The 17,088-nt window shown below is 39.7% G+C and overlaps 1 protein-coding gene across 2 annotated transcripts in view; it reads right to left on the bottom strand.

Annotated features, from left to right (window-relative positions):
- Positions 1 to 3,243: 3,243 nt before the first annotated feature.
- The window catches only part of QRSL1 (glutaminyl-tRNA amidotransferase subunit QRSL1), a gene marked incomplete at its 5' end in the record, with an annotated part of 82,494 nt that continues 68,649 nt past the window's right edge, over positions 3,244 to 17,088 (bottom strand). Inside the window, 11 exons of one of the 2 annotated variants that reach the window (XM_079298715.1) lie at positions 3,244 to 3,698; positions 4,160 to 4,365; positions 7,430 to 7,547; positions 7,923 to 8,115; positions 9,651 to 9,763; positions 9,879 to 10,054; positions 12,235 to 12,411; positions 14,108 to 14,204; positions 15,200 to 15,298; positions 16,474 to 16,633; positions 16,843 to 16,912. In XM_079298715.1, the coding sequence (XP_079154841.1) occupies positions 3,487 to 3,698; positions 4,160 to 4,365; positions 7,430 to 7,547; positions 7,923 to 8,115; positions 9,651 to 9,763; positions 9,879 to 10,054; positions 12,235 to 12,411; positions 14,108 to 14,204; positions 15,200 to 15,298; positions 16,474 to 16,633; positions 16,843 to 16,866 (1,575 nt within the window). In that variant the 3' untranslated portion in view covers positions 3,244 to 3,486. Of the gene's footprint in view, positions 3,699 to 4,159; positions 4,366 to 7,429; positions 7,548 to 7,922; positions 8,116 to 9,650; positions 9,764 to 9,878; positions 10,055 to 12,234; positions 12,412 to 14,107; positions 14,205 to 15,199; positions 15,299 to 16,473; positions 16,634 to 16,842; positions 17,083 to 17,088 lie in introns of those variants that run through there. The other variant, XM_079298714.1, reaches the window with a different exon arrangement.

Genomic DNA, 17,088 nt, shown 5'->3' with positions numbered 1-17,088 from the left:
TGGGTATCGGACCATAGCCTGGGCTGTGAAATGGCACAGGACATGGCAAAGTGCCCTGGCTGCATTCCTGCAGCTTTCCCTGAGCCCTGCACCCCTGAGATAAAGACACCTTTTACTGCTGTTCAGCAGCAGCTACATGAGGATGCCTGTGCTGGGTGGGAAAAAAACCTTTCTTCTGCTTACAAAGGAAGGTTAGCTTGGAATCGCTTAATTGCATCTGGACATTAGACAATCAAAGGTGTGGTGAGCTAATTAAGAGGATTGTTTTTCATTTTTTGCCTCTCTCTAACATTCCTGTAACTGGATAGCTTCTTTTTTATTTGAGAGACAGATGAAAAAGTAACAAACTTAGATAAACCTCTTTTGCTCCTCCAGCTTTTTTGTTTATTTCTGTGCTCTCTCTGGTGGCATGGTGGGCATCAATTTAACATGAAGCATGACTGCCATGAAACTCCAGCTGAGGTTTTTAGGCATGCTGTGCACACCTCTTTCTCCCTTTTTAGCTAGTGGTACTGCTCTCAGTATTCTGCAGGGCAGAGCTGAGGGGGAGGCCTGTGGGATTCCCCAGGTAGGGTACAAAGCCCATTCCCTATTGCAGCTTTCCACAGATTAGTTCCTGGGTGAATCATAAAACTCATGGAGAAATGACTAACACTTTGGAAGTTATAATGAATTCGTAGCTACTCTTAAATGCATGGTACCTGAAAACTAGAAATGCAGGAACAGAGAAGGGGCAGCACTCAATTAAAATTTTGCTTTGAATTTCTCCTTTTTATGAGTGCTCTTAAAGAAGGTGAGGAAAAACTCTTATGTGGAAACTGCATAAAGTGCAATATCAAATGGCAATTGTATTAAAAAACATCTTAAGCAAAAGCTCTTGACCATTTTAATCTGAAAAAGTTTTTCCACTATACAATGTCCTTACAGGTTCTCATTACCTGAAGAAAAAACAATTTGCACCAAAACCCAGATTGCTTGTTTGCTAAAGCTCTAGCTTTTGTTTCTTTCAGGAAACACTGGAATTATCTGGGCTCAGTGTGTGCTAAGGTTACACCTACCTCCCACTGTGACCATGCTGCAATGCCATGAAACTTCCAACTATTATTTCAGTGAATTGTTTTTCAAGACAGCTGTACAAAATGTTTGCATAGGCAGGGTTTTGGGTTTTTCCTTTTATTTTTTTGTTTTTACCTCCAGACTTTCCTGCTCCTTGGAATTCCTTGCTTCTGTAACAAGGGGTTTTGAGAGTCTAATTATCTGGCATATCAATTTTTCTGTTCTTAAGTTTGGAGTCGTGACTTGGCATGGGGGCAGCTGCACAAAGCTCTGTTCACAACCACAATAACTATAGGTAGGTGGGGGTGTTAAGCTCCTCAGGGAACTGCTGGGGGATCCACAGTCAATTACCAGTTTTTCTAATATGGAGACAGTAGACATCTCTTAGCTATTCTCCTGCAGTGTAAGGAATTCTTGCTTACATCCTCCACCAGCTTGACCAAACTGGTTCCTAGGTTCTTACCTCTGGTTTGATTAAATTCCAGGTTTAGAAAGGGGAGGGCAGGAAGAGCATATAGGTATATGGTCCCCAAGAATGGAAACCAGCTAAGAATGGGAAGAGGACAGAAACCTTGTTGGGGCTGCTGTGAATCTAAAGTACAGTCCTCAGCTTGTTCTCTTCTGCAGCACTCTAAGGTGCTTCATGTCTCTCCAGAAATGCTCTTCACAGCTAATCTCAAACTCTGGGCCAAAGACTCTAACCTTTACTTTTAGAAACACGAATGGTAGGTCTGGGTTTGAGATGTGCACATTAAAGAGCAGCTATTTTAAGTCCATATCCAGGTACAGAAACTTGGATAACCTCACACAAGAGCTCTGGTCAACTAGCTGCTGTAAGACACACCTGCATGATTACAGCACACCTAAATTACTAAACAAGTAATTTCACATCAGTGAGAATATTTTATTAGGATTCTCAATTCATCATCACCCACTAACAGAAAAAAACAAATTCCCTACAGACTGTTCTTTGGAAAAAGAGAGTGAGGCTGCAAATAGGCTGAACCTTGATTTTTAGTATTTAAAAATATAATCTAGCTTTTTAAATGTGGGGTTTTAGTTGCATAACATTTTAATTGTGTAGGAAAGGTATTGAAAAAGCTCACTTTGGCATATGGAAAATTCACCGATTCATCTGCAATTTTTAGAAATAAGGTTTTTCTTTTTTATATGGGTGACAATATGGTACAGGACAAGATGCAATTCAGGAAGATTGTTTATGTTTCCTTAGGAGATTCCACCTCAGTATTTTTCATTCCTCCATACCTTTTACATCTCTGGATGCTATAGACTATGATTGAAAGTGAATCTGATGCAAAACATCTACAAACTTCATCCTTCATGTTTTTTAATTATCAAGAAATGGAAACTGCAACATTTGAAACAGGTAAATAGCTGTTTAGTAAGTCTTCCAGTCTACAAGATGATGGTTTGGAAATTCCGTTCAAATTACTATTGTGTTTACTAACTGTCCATGAAGGAATAGATGGCATTGTTCCTACAGGGAGTCACACTGTGTACTGTCTCTTTCTTCGTGAGTATTTAAGTGGTGATTATAAAGAACAGTGAGGAAGCAAGAAGAAAATAACTACTCAGGTACTACTACAGCCTCCCCAGAAGGTATCTGGAATTCATCATAATTACATGGACAGAACCAGAGTAATCTGCGTGTTTTCTAAACCCAGAGGTTATTTTCACCTCCTGCACGAGTTAGCTAGAAACATGGAGTATTTTGGTTTTTAAAATGAACTAACATTTCCACATTGTGAATTTTCATAAAACAGGAATCTAAATGCAGGTGTGATTTAGCTTTCTCATAATGACTTTAATAAGCAGCACATGGCAGATGTGTAGATGTGGCATTAGGATATGACTGAGTGCTGAACTTTGTGATGGTGGGTTGGACTTGATGATCTTAAAAGTCTTTTCTAATCAAAATGATCCTATACTTCTATGTTATTCCCTTATTTCCTTTTGTGTTTAACTCTTAGTGAACAGATCCTTATTCTCTTTGCTCCAACAGAGCTTGTTTGGCTATTGCCATTACAAAAGCTTACACTCCAGAAGGAAACCAAACCCTCTGGCAACCATGACATTTTCACACAAAAGTTCAGGTTAGTTCTTTAATTGGTCGGATACCTTACACACCCTTTGGGGGATTAAAAAATCAACTTCACAGGCATAACATACACAATTTCAACTTGATGTTTTTAATATCAATAAGAAATGGCTCTTAATAACATGGTAATGTTTACTTAATGATTCACTTTGCCTTAATTACAATGTAACAAGCTGTCGTGATTCCATTGTGCATTACTGTGTAACATCTTAAAACAGATTATTACTTCAGCAAAAGACAATTAACTGCAGAAATTAATTTCTTGACCATCCCCACAGCTTTTGTGCTCTAGCTGACTAGCAAGTCCCAGGCTATGAAAAAGAAGCAGACTTCTGCTGCTGAAAGACACCACTGTCATGCCTCTTTACTTCTTCTAATTGAATCACTGGGAACTGGACTTGTTTTTCAAACCATTTGGCTACAGTGAGAAGCTGCTTCTCCTGGAATGAACGTCCAATGAACTGAAGCCCAACTGGCAAGCCTCTCTCTGAAAGGGCTGTAGGAACATTTATGGCTGGCAGTCCTGAAAGAGAAAAAATACACATGCAAAGATGCATTATTAAACCCTGGAGTAATTTTTGTATCAATTTTAAGAAAACCAGAAAAAAAATTATGTAGAGAAAAAAATAGCTAAAATAATTTGATTCAATGAACTGAATGCTAGATGATCCCAAGAAATTAATTAGAGAGATTTTAGAGGTCAGCATCCTCTGAAAAAGACAATCAGCTCTCCTTAGAAATAGATTTCTATCTCTGGAACATCTTACCTGCAGCCCATACTCAGTTCCAAGGTGCCCTGCTTTAAAATGTAGTCTTATGTTTTCAAGCATTTAATAAACTGTCCTGAGATCCAGTTACCACTGTAAGACTTACAACACGAGGGTGAAATATTTTTCTTCTAAAGAGAAGGTTAAATAGCTAAAGAGATGGACACTTAAAATGACTAGGCAGAGGAAAACAAGTTGAGTTCCTGTCCCTACTCACCAGCCATGTTTGCAGCCTGTGTCAGGATGTCATCTTGAGCGCTGCGGGTCCTGTTGTCTTCCTGGATGAATTCCGTGTATGGTGCTGCATCACTCAGAGTGGTGGGAGTGAGCAAAATATCAACACCGCTCCTGAAAACCTTCCCAAAGTCACTGGCAATCAGACGTCTCACTTTCTGTGCCTTGACAAAGTACTTCTCATAGTTCCTAGAAAGGAATAGGGACAGAAAGGCCTGACACTTTAATTCCCAAAATAAAGAACTTTTTTTCTTAGTTACTATGGAAATGACAAGCCCAGTAATCCTTTTGGATAAAATTTGGACTCACAACAGAAGCTTAGTAACCACACCTGTTTATGCTCTCATAGCAGAGTAGCTATCAGAGAAGGAAGAGATGAGGGCATACAGCTGAAGAAAGGTGAAGGGAAAACAAAGCCCTACTTTACGATAATTAACTTAAAATCAGAACAACACATTTATGATCATTTGGAAACTAAACTCAGTATTGAATTTCACAGAACCATGGAAAATGCTGAGTTGGGACCCATCAAGATAATGGAGTTCAGCTCCTGGCCCTGTACAAGACACCCCAAGAACCACACAATGTGCCTGACAGCACAACTCAGACTGGCTTGGTGCTGTGACCACTTCCCTGGGGAGTCTATTCCAGTACTCATCCACCCTCTGAGTGAAAAGCTGGCATCTAACCTAATTTCACTGTAGAGCAGCACAGCAAAGTCTCGAAAATGCAGAACTACACAGGTCTGAAAACAGGAATTAACCACTTAGGAATCAATCCAGCAAGATACCTGAAGCCCATGAAAAAGTCCCATCACCTCTTTAAATCCACCAAATGGATTTAAAATTATGTATGTGCTTGTAGTACACATCTCTGTAGAATACTATAAAGACCTTATCTTTACCCTTGTTTTTTCCCCTCATGTTAACTAACACATGGTCTCTGGATTTCCATCTTTACACAACTCTAACGCAGAAACATTAGTCAACTTTATGTCTATTGTTCCTTTTAACTTCATATGCAGAACTGATAAATATGGAATCTTAAATTCAGAGAAGTTCAGTTTCAAAAGTAGCTATCATCTAAACCCTCAGCTATTTGGGAAAGTAAAAAAAAGTAAAGTGAAAGAAAACTGGTGTGGTGCTACATGCCAGAGTGTTTACAGATAAAACAACTGCAACTGTCTAAACCCACTTTGTTAGAGTAGTCTAAAGATTTAAAGATTCTGAGAAACAGCAATGAAAATGGTTGTAATCAATAAACAGTGGATTCAGACCTTTTCCTACAATCACTTCAGAAATTAATCTAGTTGTTAACTTCAGGAAGTCCTTAAATGCCACATCTACGTGTCTTTTAAGTATCTCCAGACATGGGGAGTTCACCACTTCCCTCGACAGCCTGTTCCAATGCTTGACAACCCTTACAGTGAAGACATTTTTCCTAATATCCAATGGAGTGCAACATAAGACTGTTTCCTCTTCTCCTCTCACTTGTTACCTGGGAGAAGATACTGACTTGCACCTCACCACAACCTCTTTTCAGGTACTTGTAGTGAGAATTATAAGGTCTCTCCTGTTCTCCAGGCTAAACATTCCCATCTCCCTCAGCCAGTCCTCATCAGACTTGTGCTCCAGACCCTTCACCAGCTCTGTTGCCCTCCTCTGGCACTTCAATGTCCTTCTTGTTGTGAGGGGCTCAGAACTGAACACAGGATGTGAGGTGTGGCCTCAGCAATGCTGAGTACAGGGGGACAATCCCTGCCCTGGTCCTGCTGGCCACATTGTTGCTGATCCAGGCCAGGATGCCATTTGCCTTCTTGGCCACCTGGGCACAGCAGGCTCATGTTCAGCTGCTGTTGACCAGCACCTCCAGCCCCTTTTCCCCTGGGCTGCTTTCCAGCCACTCTGCCCCAGCCTGTGCTGCTGCCTAGGGTTGCTGTGACCCAAGGACAGGACCTGGCCCTAGAGAACCGCATAAAATGGGCCTCAGCCCTGCCTGTCCATCCCTCTGCAGAGACTTCCTGCCCTCCTGCACATCAACAGTAGCACTCAAATTAGAGTTGTCTGCAAACTTGCTGCAGGAGAACTCAATCCCCTTGTCCTTGTCATCTCTAAAGATGTAAAACAGAACCTCCTGTACAATCACCTTAGTAATTTCAAAACTTTGAAAAGCAAGATAAAAATCAGGTGTAAAAGGCAATATTTACAGGAGACACAGCTGGGTTTTCTCTTCTACTTATTCTAAGAATGCTTTCTGAATCTTGCACTCTGTTCTTCAAGAATAATTTACTGTGGAACAGGAACACAACTCATCCTGTTCCATCTTGGTAGAAGCTAAAAGTGTATTCCTTCACAGAAGAGTTAACTACGTGAATTTTAAAGCAGCCTTAGGAAAGCTGATCTGGACAGTTGTATGCAGAGGGAGCACACTTGGCAGGAATATCGGCATTCCATAAAAGCTGGTTGTTACAGACTGACTGACAACATTCCTGTCTCTGAGAGCAATTAGAAGTCACATCTGATGAATACTCTTGCTGACAGAGCTCTTTCAAAGCAAGTGCACTACAGAGACTGATTACATGCCTAATATTTTTGTTAGTATCTGAACAAATTCAGACAGAGAAAAACAGCACTTTTACTAACATAAATTAGGACTGCTGGAAAAGGATTGAAAACTAAAAATGTAAAATTGATCCATGCACCAGCTTTTCTATGTGAGCTGGATAAAACCCTGACTTCTGTAAGGACTTCAGAACTTGTGCCAATGCCAAGCTCTTTCCCTGTACATCGAGGCAGAGAGCTGCAGTTAATTTAATTGCTATGTCTCTGGCTTTCTCTAGAAAACCTCACTACAATGTACCAGTGGTTTCTCTATGCAGTTTTAATGAGATTAACAGTTACAGAACTTCTAACACTAGGACAGTAATGACTTCACTATGATTGCAAGTCATACTATAGGGTACATTTCTGCCTAATTTAACTAATGGATGACAATAATGCTCTGGTAGGGGAAAAAAATATCACTAAGTTGTTTTACTTATTTAATTTAGGAGGCTCACTGGTAAGACTCAGGGAAAACGTTTTTGTTCATTATTAACAGTTCACTGGGTATTACAGAGCTAAAGCAATAATAAAAATACAAACAGCTACTAGTGTAAGGTCAATTTCTTTTTCATGTTGTGATGAACAATTAATCACCATTTGCTGAAGAATTCATTAAGGTGGAAAGTTGAATTTCAAGATGTTCTGCTTACTGTTTCAACAAGAAGTAGTTTCCTGATAGAATCCTTCCTCTGACGACATCATTGAAGCCTTCTCGCCGTGTTGCAGCATACATGCTTTCAGTGGAATCCTTCACATCAGAACGATGTCCTGAAAACAAAATGCATTTTGGCTATCAATAATTCCTGTAATCCTTAAGATTTAATAATGTCATTGTACATGCAGTACAATAGGTCACTGTTTGCTGCAGTCTCACATGCTACTATTCTGGAAAAACAACGAAATATATTCCTGCTTTATTATGGAAATACAAAGTAGATTTTGAGCCCAGACACTGAAATACCTAGTAGTGAAAAATATTATATATTTATTTATATCTGCAAAAGAGTTTTTACTATATTCCATCTTGGAGAAATAACATCAAGCATCTAACCATGAAAAGAATATCTACACAAACTAACACTTTTACATGGCATCCAGCAATGTTTCTACTGTCTGAGAAAAAAGTTTTTTCAGAGGCCTTACCATATTCCAGTCCATCAAACCTGGCCATATTTGATGCCACTTCTGCTGTGCACAGCACATGATAGCAGACAATTGAGTAACGAGTGTGTGGTAGGCTCACTTCAACCACTTTAGCCCCTGCATTCTTAAACAGGTCAGCAGCCTTTGACCAGAAAGCCAGAATTTCACTAGACAGCCCTGGTGCATGATATTCCTTAGAACAAAAACAAGAAGAGGAGTTATTTTACACACTGGTTTACTTCTAATAGCAACCAAGACACAATTACTCCTTACTAAAAATACACTGAAACCATTATGTCACCACTACATGGTTTAAAGTACTTATTAAAGCTTTTTGCATCTACTAAATCCTATACAATCAAGAAGTATTAGATTAACAGGATTCAGTCTTCTTAAGAGTATTACGTTCATCTCAGTAGGATCAACATATGTTATCACAGATCATGGAATTTCAGCAGTTTCTTCTGAAGGAGTAATTACCCAGTTATCCCTTTATTTATCTATCAAGACTGTACTGCACTGACTTTGCAGTCACGGATAGAATTTCTCCAGGTCTAAATCCTAAAACTGGGGCTGCTGCAAGCAGGAAAGATAAAAAGAAATGGCCATAGCATTATCAGTGGCAGCTGGCACACCTTAGTAAAACAAATAAAACCACCCACCAAAGAACTACAATCAAGGGGCTGGGAGAAGACTTAGATTAGCTACATTCCTATTTCACTGCCAAATTATAGACATTCTATTAAAACTCCTTATTTTTGAAGATACTTGCTTTAGTTCTAACCCATAATATCAGGGTCATAATACTGTCTGATTCCTGAGTAGCTATGACCCATGTTTAATGTACGCATGTATCTGTTTAGAATAACCTGTAGCAGTAGAAAAAAACTGTCCAAGGGACAGGAAAAACTAACCAGTATCACCATTTTAGATTTATCAAGATTTGAACAGTAACCAGCTGATCAGTTTTTTAGGCATGTAATTTTTCCATTTCACAAATGGTGAATAATTGGTCAATAAATGTCTCTGCTTACCAAATTAAAACTTGGTATGCCTGTTCTAGCCTAGGTTCCAATATTGAGAATCCAATTAATAAATGTTATTCACATTGTCTCTTTGAAGGCAGAGCCTTTATTAAATTAAAAATAGGCTGAAGTCCCAAATTTTGTTCCCAAATTTCAAGTACTCTTATAGTTACAAACATGATTGAATTGCATTCACCAGATGCCAAATTACAGATGTCTTTCAGTTCTTATTAGAGCTCTGCAAATCACAGCTCCTTGTGCCATTCAACTGCCTTTAAAATTCTGCTCTATAGTAACACAGTGCCATTTAGGCAAGTATCTCAAAGCTCTGCACAAACCAGTACCAAGCTCACTGTGTGGGAAGGCACCAAAAGCAACTAGTTTGAGGTTACAGAGTGGACTAATGAAAGAGCAACAAAGAGAACCAAGAACTGAAGTTCTCCATTTCTCCTAAAGCTCCTGACAGTGCTTTCCTCTATGACCACAACATATTTTAGATGATGCATTAGTGTATGCTACTCCAAATTGCCTGGACAGGCAGCAGAGCACACACATACCATTCTTTCCCAGGAGCTGCTTTTACTGTCTTCACTGTTTCAGATCATGGGAGACTGGAAGGTGGTGGGCAAGACAAGTATCTTTTTGTTATGTGTCTTTTATTTGTTTTTCCTGTCCATAACTGTTAACAGGATTGAACTGTTACCTTTGGAATTCCTATTGAAAGCTTGCTGACATCAGTCAAATTAGGTAGTTCAAATGGCTTAAAGTCATCCTGAATTGTGGTAGAGTCCTTAGGATCATGTCCAGCAAGTGAACCTGAAATATGACACAACATGTGGAGACCAGGAAAAAGGACATTAGTTACGTTTTAATTCAGAATTCAGACTGTTTTGAGGAACACTGTAAACAAATATGTATGACATAGTAATACCTAACAAAACTGCTGCATCATCCACACATCTGGTTAGGATTCCTGGCACATCCATGGAGTTCACTAGAGGAATGAGACCATGGCGAGAGATCAGTCCATATGTTGGCTTTAAACCTACAACACCACAGTGAGCAGCAGGGTTTCGAGTAGATCCTCCTGTGTCTGACCCTAAGGCTCTATGGTTTCAAAAGGATCATCATTAGTAAGATAATTCAGAACATTTCCAAATCATAAGAATGTGTGGCTTTAAGATGCATGGATTTAAAACTCTGTGAATTCTTCCAGATCAGAAATCGTAATCACACAGCCTAAATTCCACCCTGCTCTCTATGTCTATTTATCATTTGTTCTCTGAATTTGCCATTAGTTCTCTTCACAAAGCAGAGGCAGATAGTCTGAATTCTTCCTATCTGAAAATGGCCCCAAATATCTCCTTTTGTCTTCTCTGTTCCAATACTGTGGAATCCAACTGATACATCTCATGTGATTCAGGGAACAATTTTCCATACTGATATCTTATTGTGTAGCCAGTGCACCATGAATCAGCATTTCCCAGGATAAAAATGAAGAGCAACACTTATTGCCCTTAAGAGGAGGGCATACTTTGGAAAGATATTCCCTGTTCCCAAATCTACAAAGATTGATCAGAATTCCCAGTTTACTGTAGCTTAGGTGCAATTAAAACACACTATATCGTTATTATTATTATTATATTGAATTCCTATTTTTTATCACAGCTGAAACCTTGTTCTTTCTAAATTGAAATTTTTATTTCAAAAATTGTATTGAAATGAAACATGCAGTTCTCTTGATTTTGATAAATTTAACTCAAGTAGCATTAAAAAGAGAAAGCGTTTTTCATTCAAATCTTTGCCAAAACCAATTCAAACTTCAGGAACAGATACAACTTACTGAAGTGAGTATATGATTTTTCCCACAGCCATTTGTTTCTGAGATGACTGAACCAATTCTACTGACTTTCCTGAAGTGGAATATTTTCAAATCCTCTGTGTTCATGTAAAACATCCTCACTTTTATAGCATTTTTGGATATCCAAATCTCAAATTGAAAATGTAAAGACTGGCAGAATTCCTGGTGCTTGAAAGACACTAATAGGATGAATATAAAATAGGTTATATGAAATAAAATAGCTGGACAAAAAATCTCCCTGATCTGACAGTGTGCTGAACAGTGCAAAATAGGAGCCCAGCAACATAGGAAAAGGTGCCAGACCCTCTTAGGATCAGCCCATTCTGGCTCAGGATGAGGACCAGCAGTCCTTGGGAATGGGTGCACAGAGTTCAATTTCAATAGTATTAAAATGATGAGTAGGTTACATCCCAGTAAGGAGATCAAGAGATATATAATTATTAAAAGTAATTTAAAAAGTTGTAATCAACATTAGCAAGAATATTTTAACAACAAAATACATGCTTGTAATGTAGTCTATGGGTAAACAAGGATAAAATAACTAAAGAGCATTTTTAAACACCTTCCAATTAAGAGCACAATTGAAATAATCTTCTATAAAACATGCTCCAACATGTAGCTCTAAAAATTGCATAAAATGCAAGGTGTGAAGGTTTGTGATCAGTTTTAACACTCAGATGGGGAAGATGGTATAGACAACTGATTTGCTAAATAGTGTGTTGCTATTCCATACAGTTAATAATTATTATTTTTTAAAAATCCAGCTTGTTTAAATTCCTTTAGGAAAAAATCTCCAAACAACCATAAACACACACTTGCCTTAAAAAAAACCCCAAAATAAAACTGTCTCCTAACTTAAAAAATAAAGAGATCTGTAAGTATCTACATAGTAAATACTCTGTACTCTTTTGTTAAAAGAGTATGGGATTTTAAAGCTTTTAGGCCCCAAATCTCATGTACTATTACATAACTATGCTGTAAAAACAAAGGAGTGGAGGAAAGATTATTCGACAGTCACAAATTAAGGGATGTCTTAATTTGCTGAATTACATTTTCAGTGTGTATTTGTGTAATGCAATTAGTGAGGAAGAGGATGTCAAAAAACCCTGTAAGACACTTTTAAGGGATTATTTGGGAATAAGAATAGAACTGTCACTCCTTTACTGCCATCATAATTTTATTTCATGCAGTGCAAAGTGGTCCCACCACTGAATAATGCTTGAAATGATAAATCTTAATTTGCCTGCATGGATTAATTCTGGCTTCATGGTATGCCATGAATAACCTAGGGATGCTTAAAAAAATTTTTGCATGCCAGTGCCAATAACCCTCCTATTTCATACTAGCTTATGAGAAAATTATAAAATTAAAACATTCCAAAATATTTTGAGACATTTAGGGCACAACAATTTTAAAAGTCTCTTACGCAAAACATGTGAAAGATGACACAGCAGCTGCACTGCCTCCTGAGCTCCCTCCTGATATTACCCAGTCAGGCTCTTTGTCTTCAGAATGGGATTTTGGGATGGACTTTTCCTTGTACTGTTTTGAATAACTCCAGGGATTTCTGACTGGTCCAAATACTCCATCTGTACTCCCAGATCTAAGACAGACAGAACAAATACAGACAGAAGTGACAAATGACACACTGTATTCACCAATTTAATTTTTAAAATCCAATTCCTCATCATCTTTGCAAATTCAATTTCAACACAAGAAAACTGGTGTACGTAAATCCTTATGCAATCAACTTCTACAACATTACATACAACTGTAAAATTGATAGCTGTTCATCAGTTTCTGACACAGAACCTGAACTGGTACCTCTTTCTATCTTCTAATGCCACTGAAATGAACAGAGTCACAAAGACATAAAACTGATTTAGGGTATGTAGAAGGACAAGAGCACGTATCTTTCAAAACCAAGGTATTCCATTTTTCCAGCCCTGCATTTGATGCAAGATGACAGTTGTGAGGAAAAACATGCTGCTAGAGGTGGAGAAAAAGTTCCACAATACCAGGAACATGCATTTCTCTGAAATGTCACACTATTATTCACCCTGTAGCCCTCTGCAGAGGCCAGAGTTCACTGGTTCAGAATGCCAGACTGGCTTCTCAGAAATTGGTTTCAGTCAGCTTGTGTCACCTAAGTGTGAGCTGCCACCAGAACAGGGGCAGGGTGTACTTTTCTCCTTCCTCAGGTCCTCTACCCCACACTCCCCCTGACTGCAAGGTGCCAGTTTTACCAGCTAAATCATTGCATAGAACAGGCAACTGACAGCAGCTGAAAACCAACCTTATTTAGACATCATTACCTTAGAGCTGGATCCACTCCCCAATCAAGAGATCATGCAAACACAGACCAGAATGAGAAGCCAGTATTGGCATAAGCTTTTTAGGACAATCCTGTGCTTTAATGAACTTAGACCAGTTGTAATACTGCATTATCAGGTTTTTCCCAAGCTGTTTGCCTGCCTGCTCTTCCACTGAGGAATAGCTTTTTCACACAAAAATTACTTTATTCAAAAAATGTTGGCAAAGTATTTCCACTCCATTCATGTGATTTTCCAATCAAACCTTCAACATTGATTTAAGTATAATAAACTCAAAATACAGCACTTTCTTTTTTTACAGGTAACTAAAGTTCCAGAGATTCCCTTCCAAACCTGGCAGTAATTCCTATCCCTAAGAGCCCGATGCTGTTCTCTGCTACAGCTTGGCTGCCTTCACTGATTTGCAGAAGAATCAATTTGTATGAGCATTTTTCAGTGTGCTCCTGACAAAAAGTCACCAGTGTTAGCTTAGCCAATTTAAAAGCCTTGCTCTTGATTAGCCTGTGTGCAGCAAGCCAGGGAGTACCCATATAAATTACCCCACTGGCTGATGGCAGGGGTAGTGACTGCAACTGGGGGCATGATAACAATTACCTAAGGGCAAAAAGCTGCCAGTAAGGAGAGAGGAAAAGGCAGCAATTAACTGTGTTGCAACCAATTCTATTTAACACACCACTGAATCCACAAGAAGGCCACTTGTCCTTGGCCTTCTGCAAAAGCTGGACTGCTTCTGCCTCTCAAGCACAGCCACATTTGAACACTATGTTCACAAAACTCAGCATTTGTATCATTTACACAACACTGCAAATGCTCAGGGAGAAGTTCATGCAGTTCTGTGTACCTTTCCAGTAAGTATTCATTGTTGTTGCCTCATAGAGAAAGGAGTTAAGGATTACAAGGAGATTGGGACAGATGTATGCTAGTTTTTGTAAAATCAACACGTTAAAAATAATAAACATCACTCACCCCATTGCAAATTCATCTAGGTTTGTTTTACCTAAAAGCACAGCTCCCTGATCCAGTAATTTCTGAACCACTGTAGCATTGTAAGGAGAAATATAACCTGAAAACAAACAGAACAATTAAGAGCAACTGGTGAGATACAAATTATTTTTACATGTTGCTACTCTGACCATTCTGAAGTTGTCATCACCACTCAGACCTTACATAACCTAGGATAAGAACTATGACAGTGACATGAGACCTCAGGTAGTAACCAATTCCCTCAGTGAATGATGGCAGGGGCTTCTCCACTCCCACCTTCATCAGGAACAGGGACATAACTCCTATTGCCCATTGCAATCAATCACAACAGGTCTGAGAACGTGCTTTAAGGAAAAGCATCTCAGGTAATAGAACAATTTTTACAACAGTGAAGTCCTATTTTTTTTCTTTTGCAATTAAAAAAAACCACAATCAAATTAGAGGTCTACTATTTTACTTCTACTATCTTCCACAAGAATTAATATAAAGTTTTACTTTATGCAGAATAAAATAGATATAAGAAATGTTTCCTACTTTTGTTTTTACATAAAAACATTGTAATACTTTGAAAATGTTCATGACTTGTTAATCAAAACAATGAATTAGGAAATTTAAAAAAATGCGTTAGAAGCATTACAGAATGTAATTGTTCACATCTACTTTTCCTACAGTCATATGAAAAAGCTATTTAAGACAACAGTTATAAACAGACCAACAACAAAATAGGACTGTCTTTGGATTTCACTAGGCAGAACAGTACTGACTGCACTCCTCTAGACCTAAAAGTAATGTGAAGGAAAAACATGATCTTCGGTACCATTTTATTGTGGTATATAAGTTTTTATTATAACTGTTGTTAAATGCATACAAATATAAATACAGATAATGTGCTTAGAAGAAGAAAAGGATCCATCTGTAATACCAGATGAACTTGGCTAGTGAAATTGGATAAATGTATTTCCTCAAATGGCGCCAGCTCATTTTTTGAAAATACTTGGATTTCTGGAAGACTCCAGTCCATAAACCCTCTAGAGAGCAAAAAAATCTGGTTTTACTTTAGAAGTTTTACTGTACCTTTTAGCATATTTGATGCACATGTTGTCTCAATGCCAGCTGTATTAAAGTTGTCTTTAACAGCAATAGGAATTCCATCTAGAATGCCCAGTGGCTGACCTGCATTAGGAATGATTGTAAAACAATAGAGATTAAAGCAAAACCTGCTATATATATATAATGTTCTCATCAATTACTGTTTATTTTACATGTCCCTTTGGGTGGTTTTTGGAAGCAAGATTGCTTTCCACTAGGCATCTGATGCTTGTCTGTTCCATTTCCAAGAACCATCTTCCATTCCAACTCAAATGTTGAGCACTCTGCCCAAACCAGACCTCTGTAAATGTGTCTAAACCCTCCAGACAGGCAGCTGCTTTTCCCAAAGGAGTGCATACTTCTTCCAATGTGACAACACAGTGCTTATTTTGGCCACAGGTGTTGCTAAATCCACTCCATCACTAGGCTGGGAGCCATAAACACTGTCTACTTGACATACACAGCAAATATGAAAAATTACTGAAGCAGAGAAAATCTTCCCCAAGTAATCGATTATCTACCATTAAAAAAAAACCCGAACCAACAAACAACACCACAAAAAAAAAAAATGCCAACCTGAAAACTAAAAGGCTTACATGAGGAAGACTAAACAACCTGGCTGACAAAATTATTAAGCTGCCAGAGGACAGCAAATGTCACCTCTTGGAAGGAAAGAAAACATGTACTCTATTAGGTGAAAATTTACCTTTTCTGCCTTTCTTAAAACGCAAAGGAAAATGAGTATGGCCATCTTCTAAATGCTGCAGATAACAGGACTGAAATCTGTTCTGTTCTCTAATTACTAACTGCAATTAATGAAGCTGCTTTATTTTAATTTGCTTTCTTAATTAAAACTCAACAGGCAGTGGCAGCTGTTTGCTATCCCAGTCTGGAGGCCTGTGAATGAGCACTGCACTTGCCTGTTCTCGGTACCTGCTGGCTACACACTCCAGATGAACTGCGGAGGGAAAGAAGCAGCAGACACCGAGCAGCAGGGCTGCCCAAGAGGCACAGAACTTACTTCAAGCTGCAGTGCCTCGTTTGGTCCAGGCTTTCCCTCTGATTTTTGGACCGAATACTCTCCTGAGTGCCAAGTGTACATCCAAGAGCACCCACGGAAACCTCAAGTGTGAGCCTCAGCCCCCAAAAATCAAACAAGCCAAGACACCCCCTTTAAAAAGCAAAGCTGCTTCGTTTAACACAGCCAGCTCCTCCACAGCATTTTTTTAAGGACTGACATTACTTACAAACCAACATACCTCTTTTATATCTTTCCTCTGATTCTTCAGCTTGCTTCAAAGCGGTCTCTTCCGTTACGGTAATGTACGCATTCAGAAACTTGGTGCTTTTGATGAGGGCCAGGCATCGCTGGCAGAGCTCCGTGGGAGTGACTCGTCCTTCCTTCAACGCCGCCGACACCTGAGAGCGCAGCGCGTCTTTCAGGGCAGCCGGAGGACAGAGGCCGCGCCGGGGCGGTGCGGGAAGAAAGCGCCATCCCCGCTGAGGGAGGGAGCCCGCGGGAAGCGCGTTCCCGGCCCCCGGGGAGAGGGGACGCGAGGGCACCCCGGTCACCTTGCGAACCCGCCCCACTCCTCCGCACCCCCGGCAGGCAGACAGACCCTACTCACCTGCCGGAGAGAGGCGCGCAGCATGGTTCTTCCTGCCCGTCGGCGTCGCCGCCACCTCACGCCCGCCGAGAGGCCCCGACCCTTCCTCCGGCGCGGCGGCCGCGCGCCGCCATCTTGCCGCAACACCGCGCGGCGCCATTGGCAGGGCGGCCAAGAAGGCGGCAGCCCATTGGCTGCCGGGGGCGCCGGGGCTGAGCGCTGAGGCGCGCGGGAGCCACTGGGTCCGATCGCGATCCTCATCCCGAT

Source organism: Erithacus rubecula (assembly GCF_903797595.1).
Source record: "Erithacus rubecula genome assembly, chromosome: 2".
Classification (NCBI taxonomy): domain Eukaryota; kingdom Metazoa; phylum Chordata; class Aves; order Passeriformes; family Muscicapidae; genus Erithacus; species Erithacus rubecula.
The sequence above is the reverse complement of the archived record's forward strand: the minus strand, read 5'-3'. Positions and strand labels throughout refer to the sequence as shown.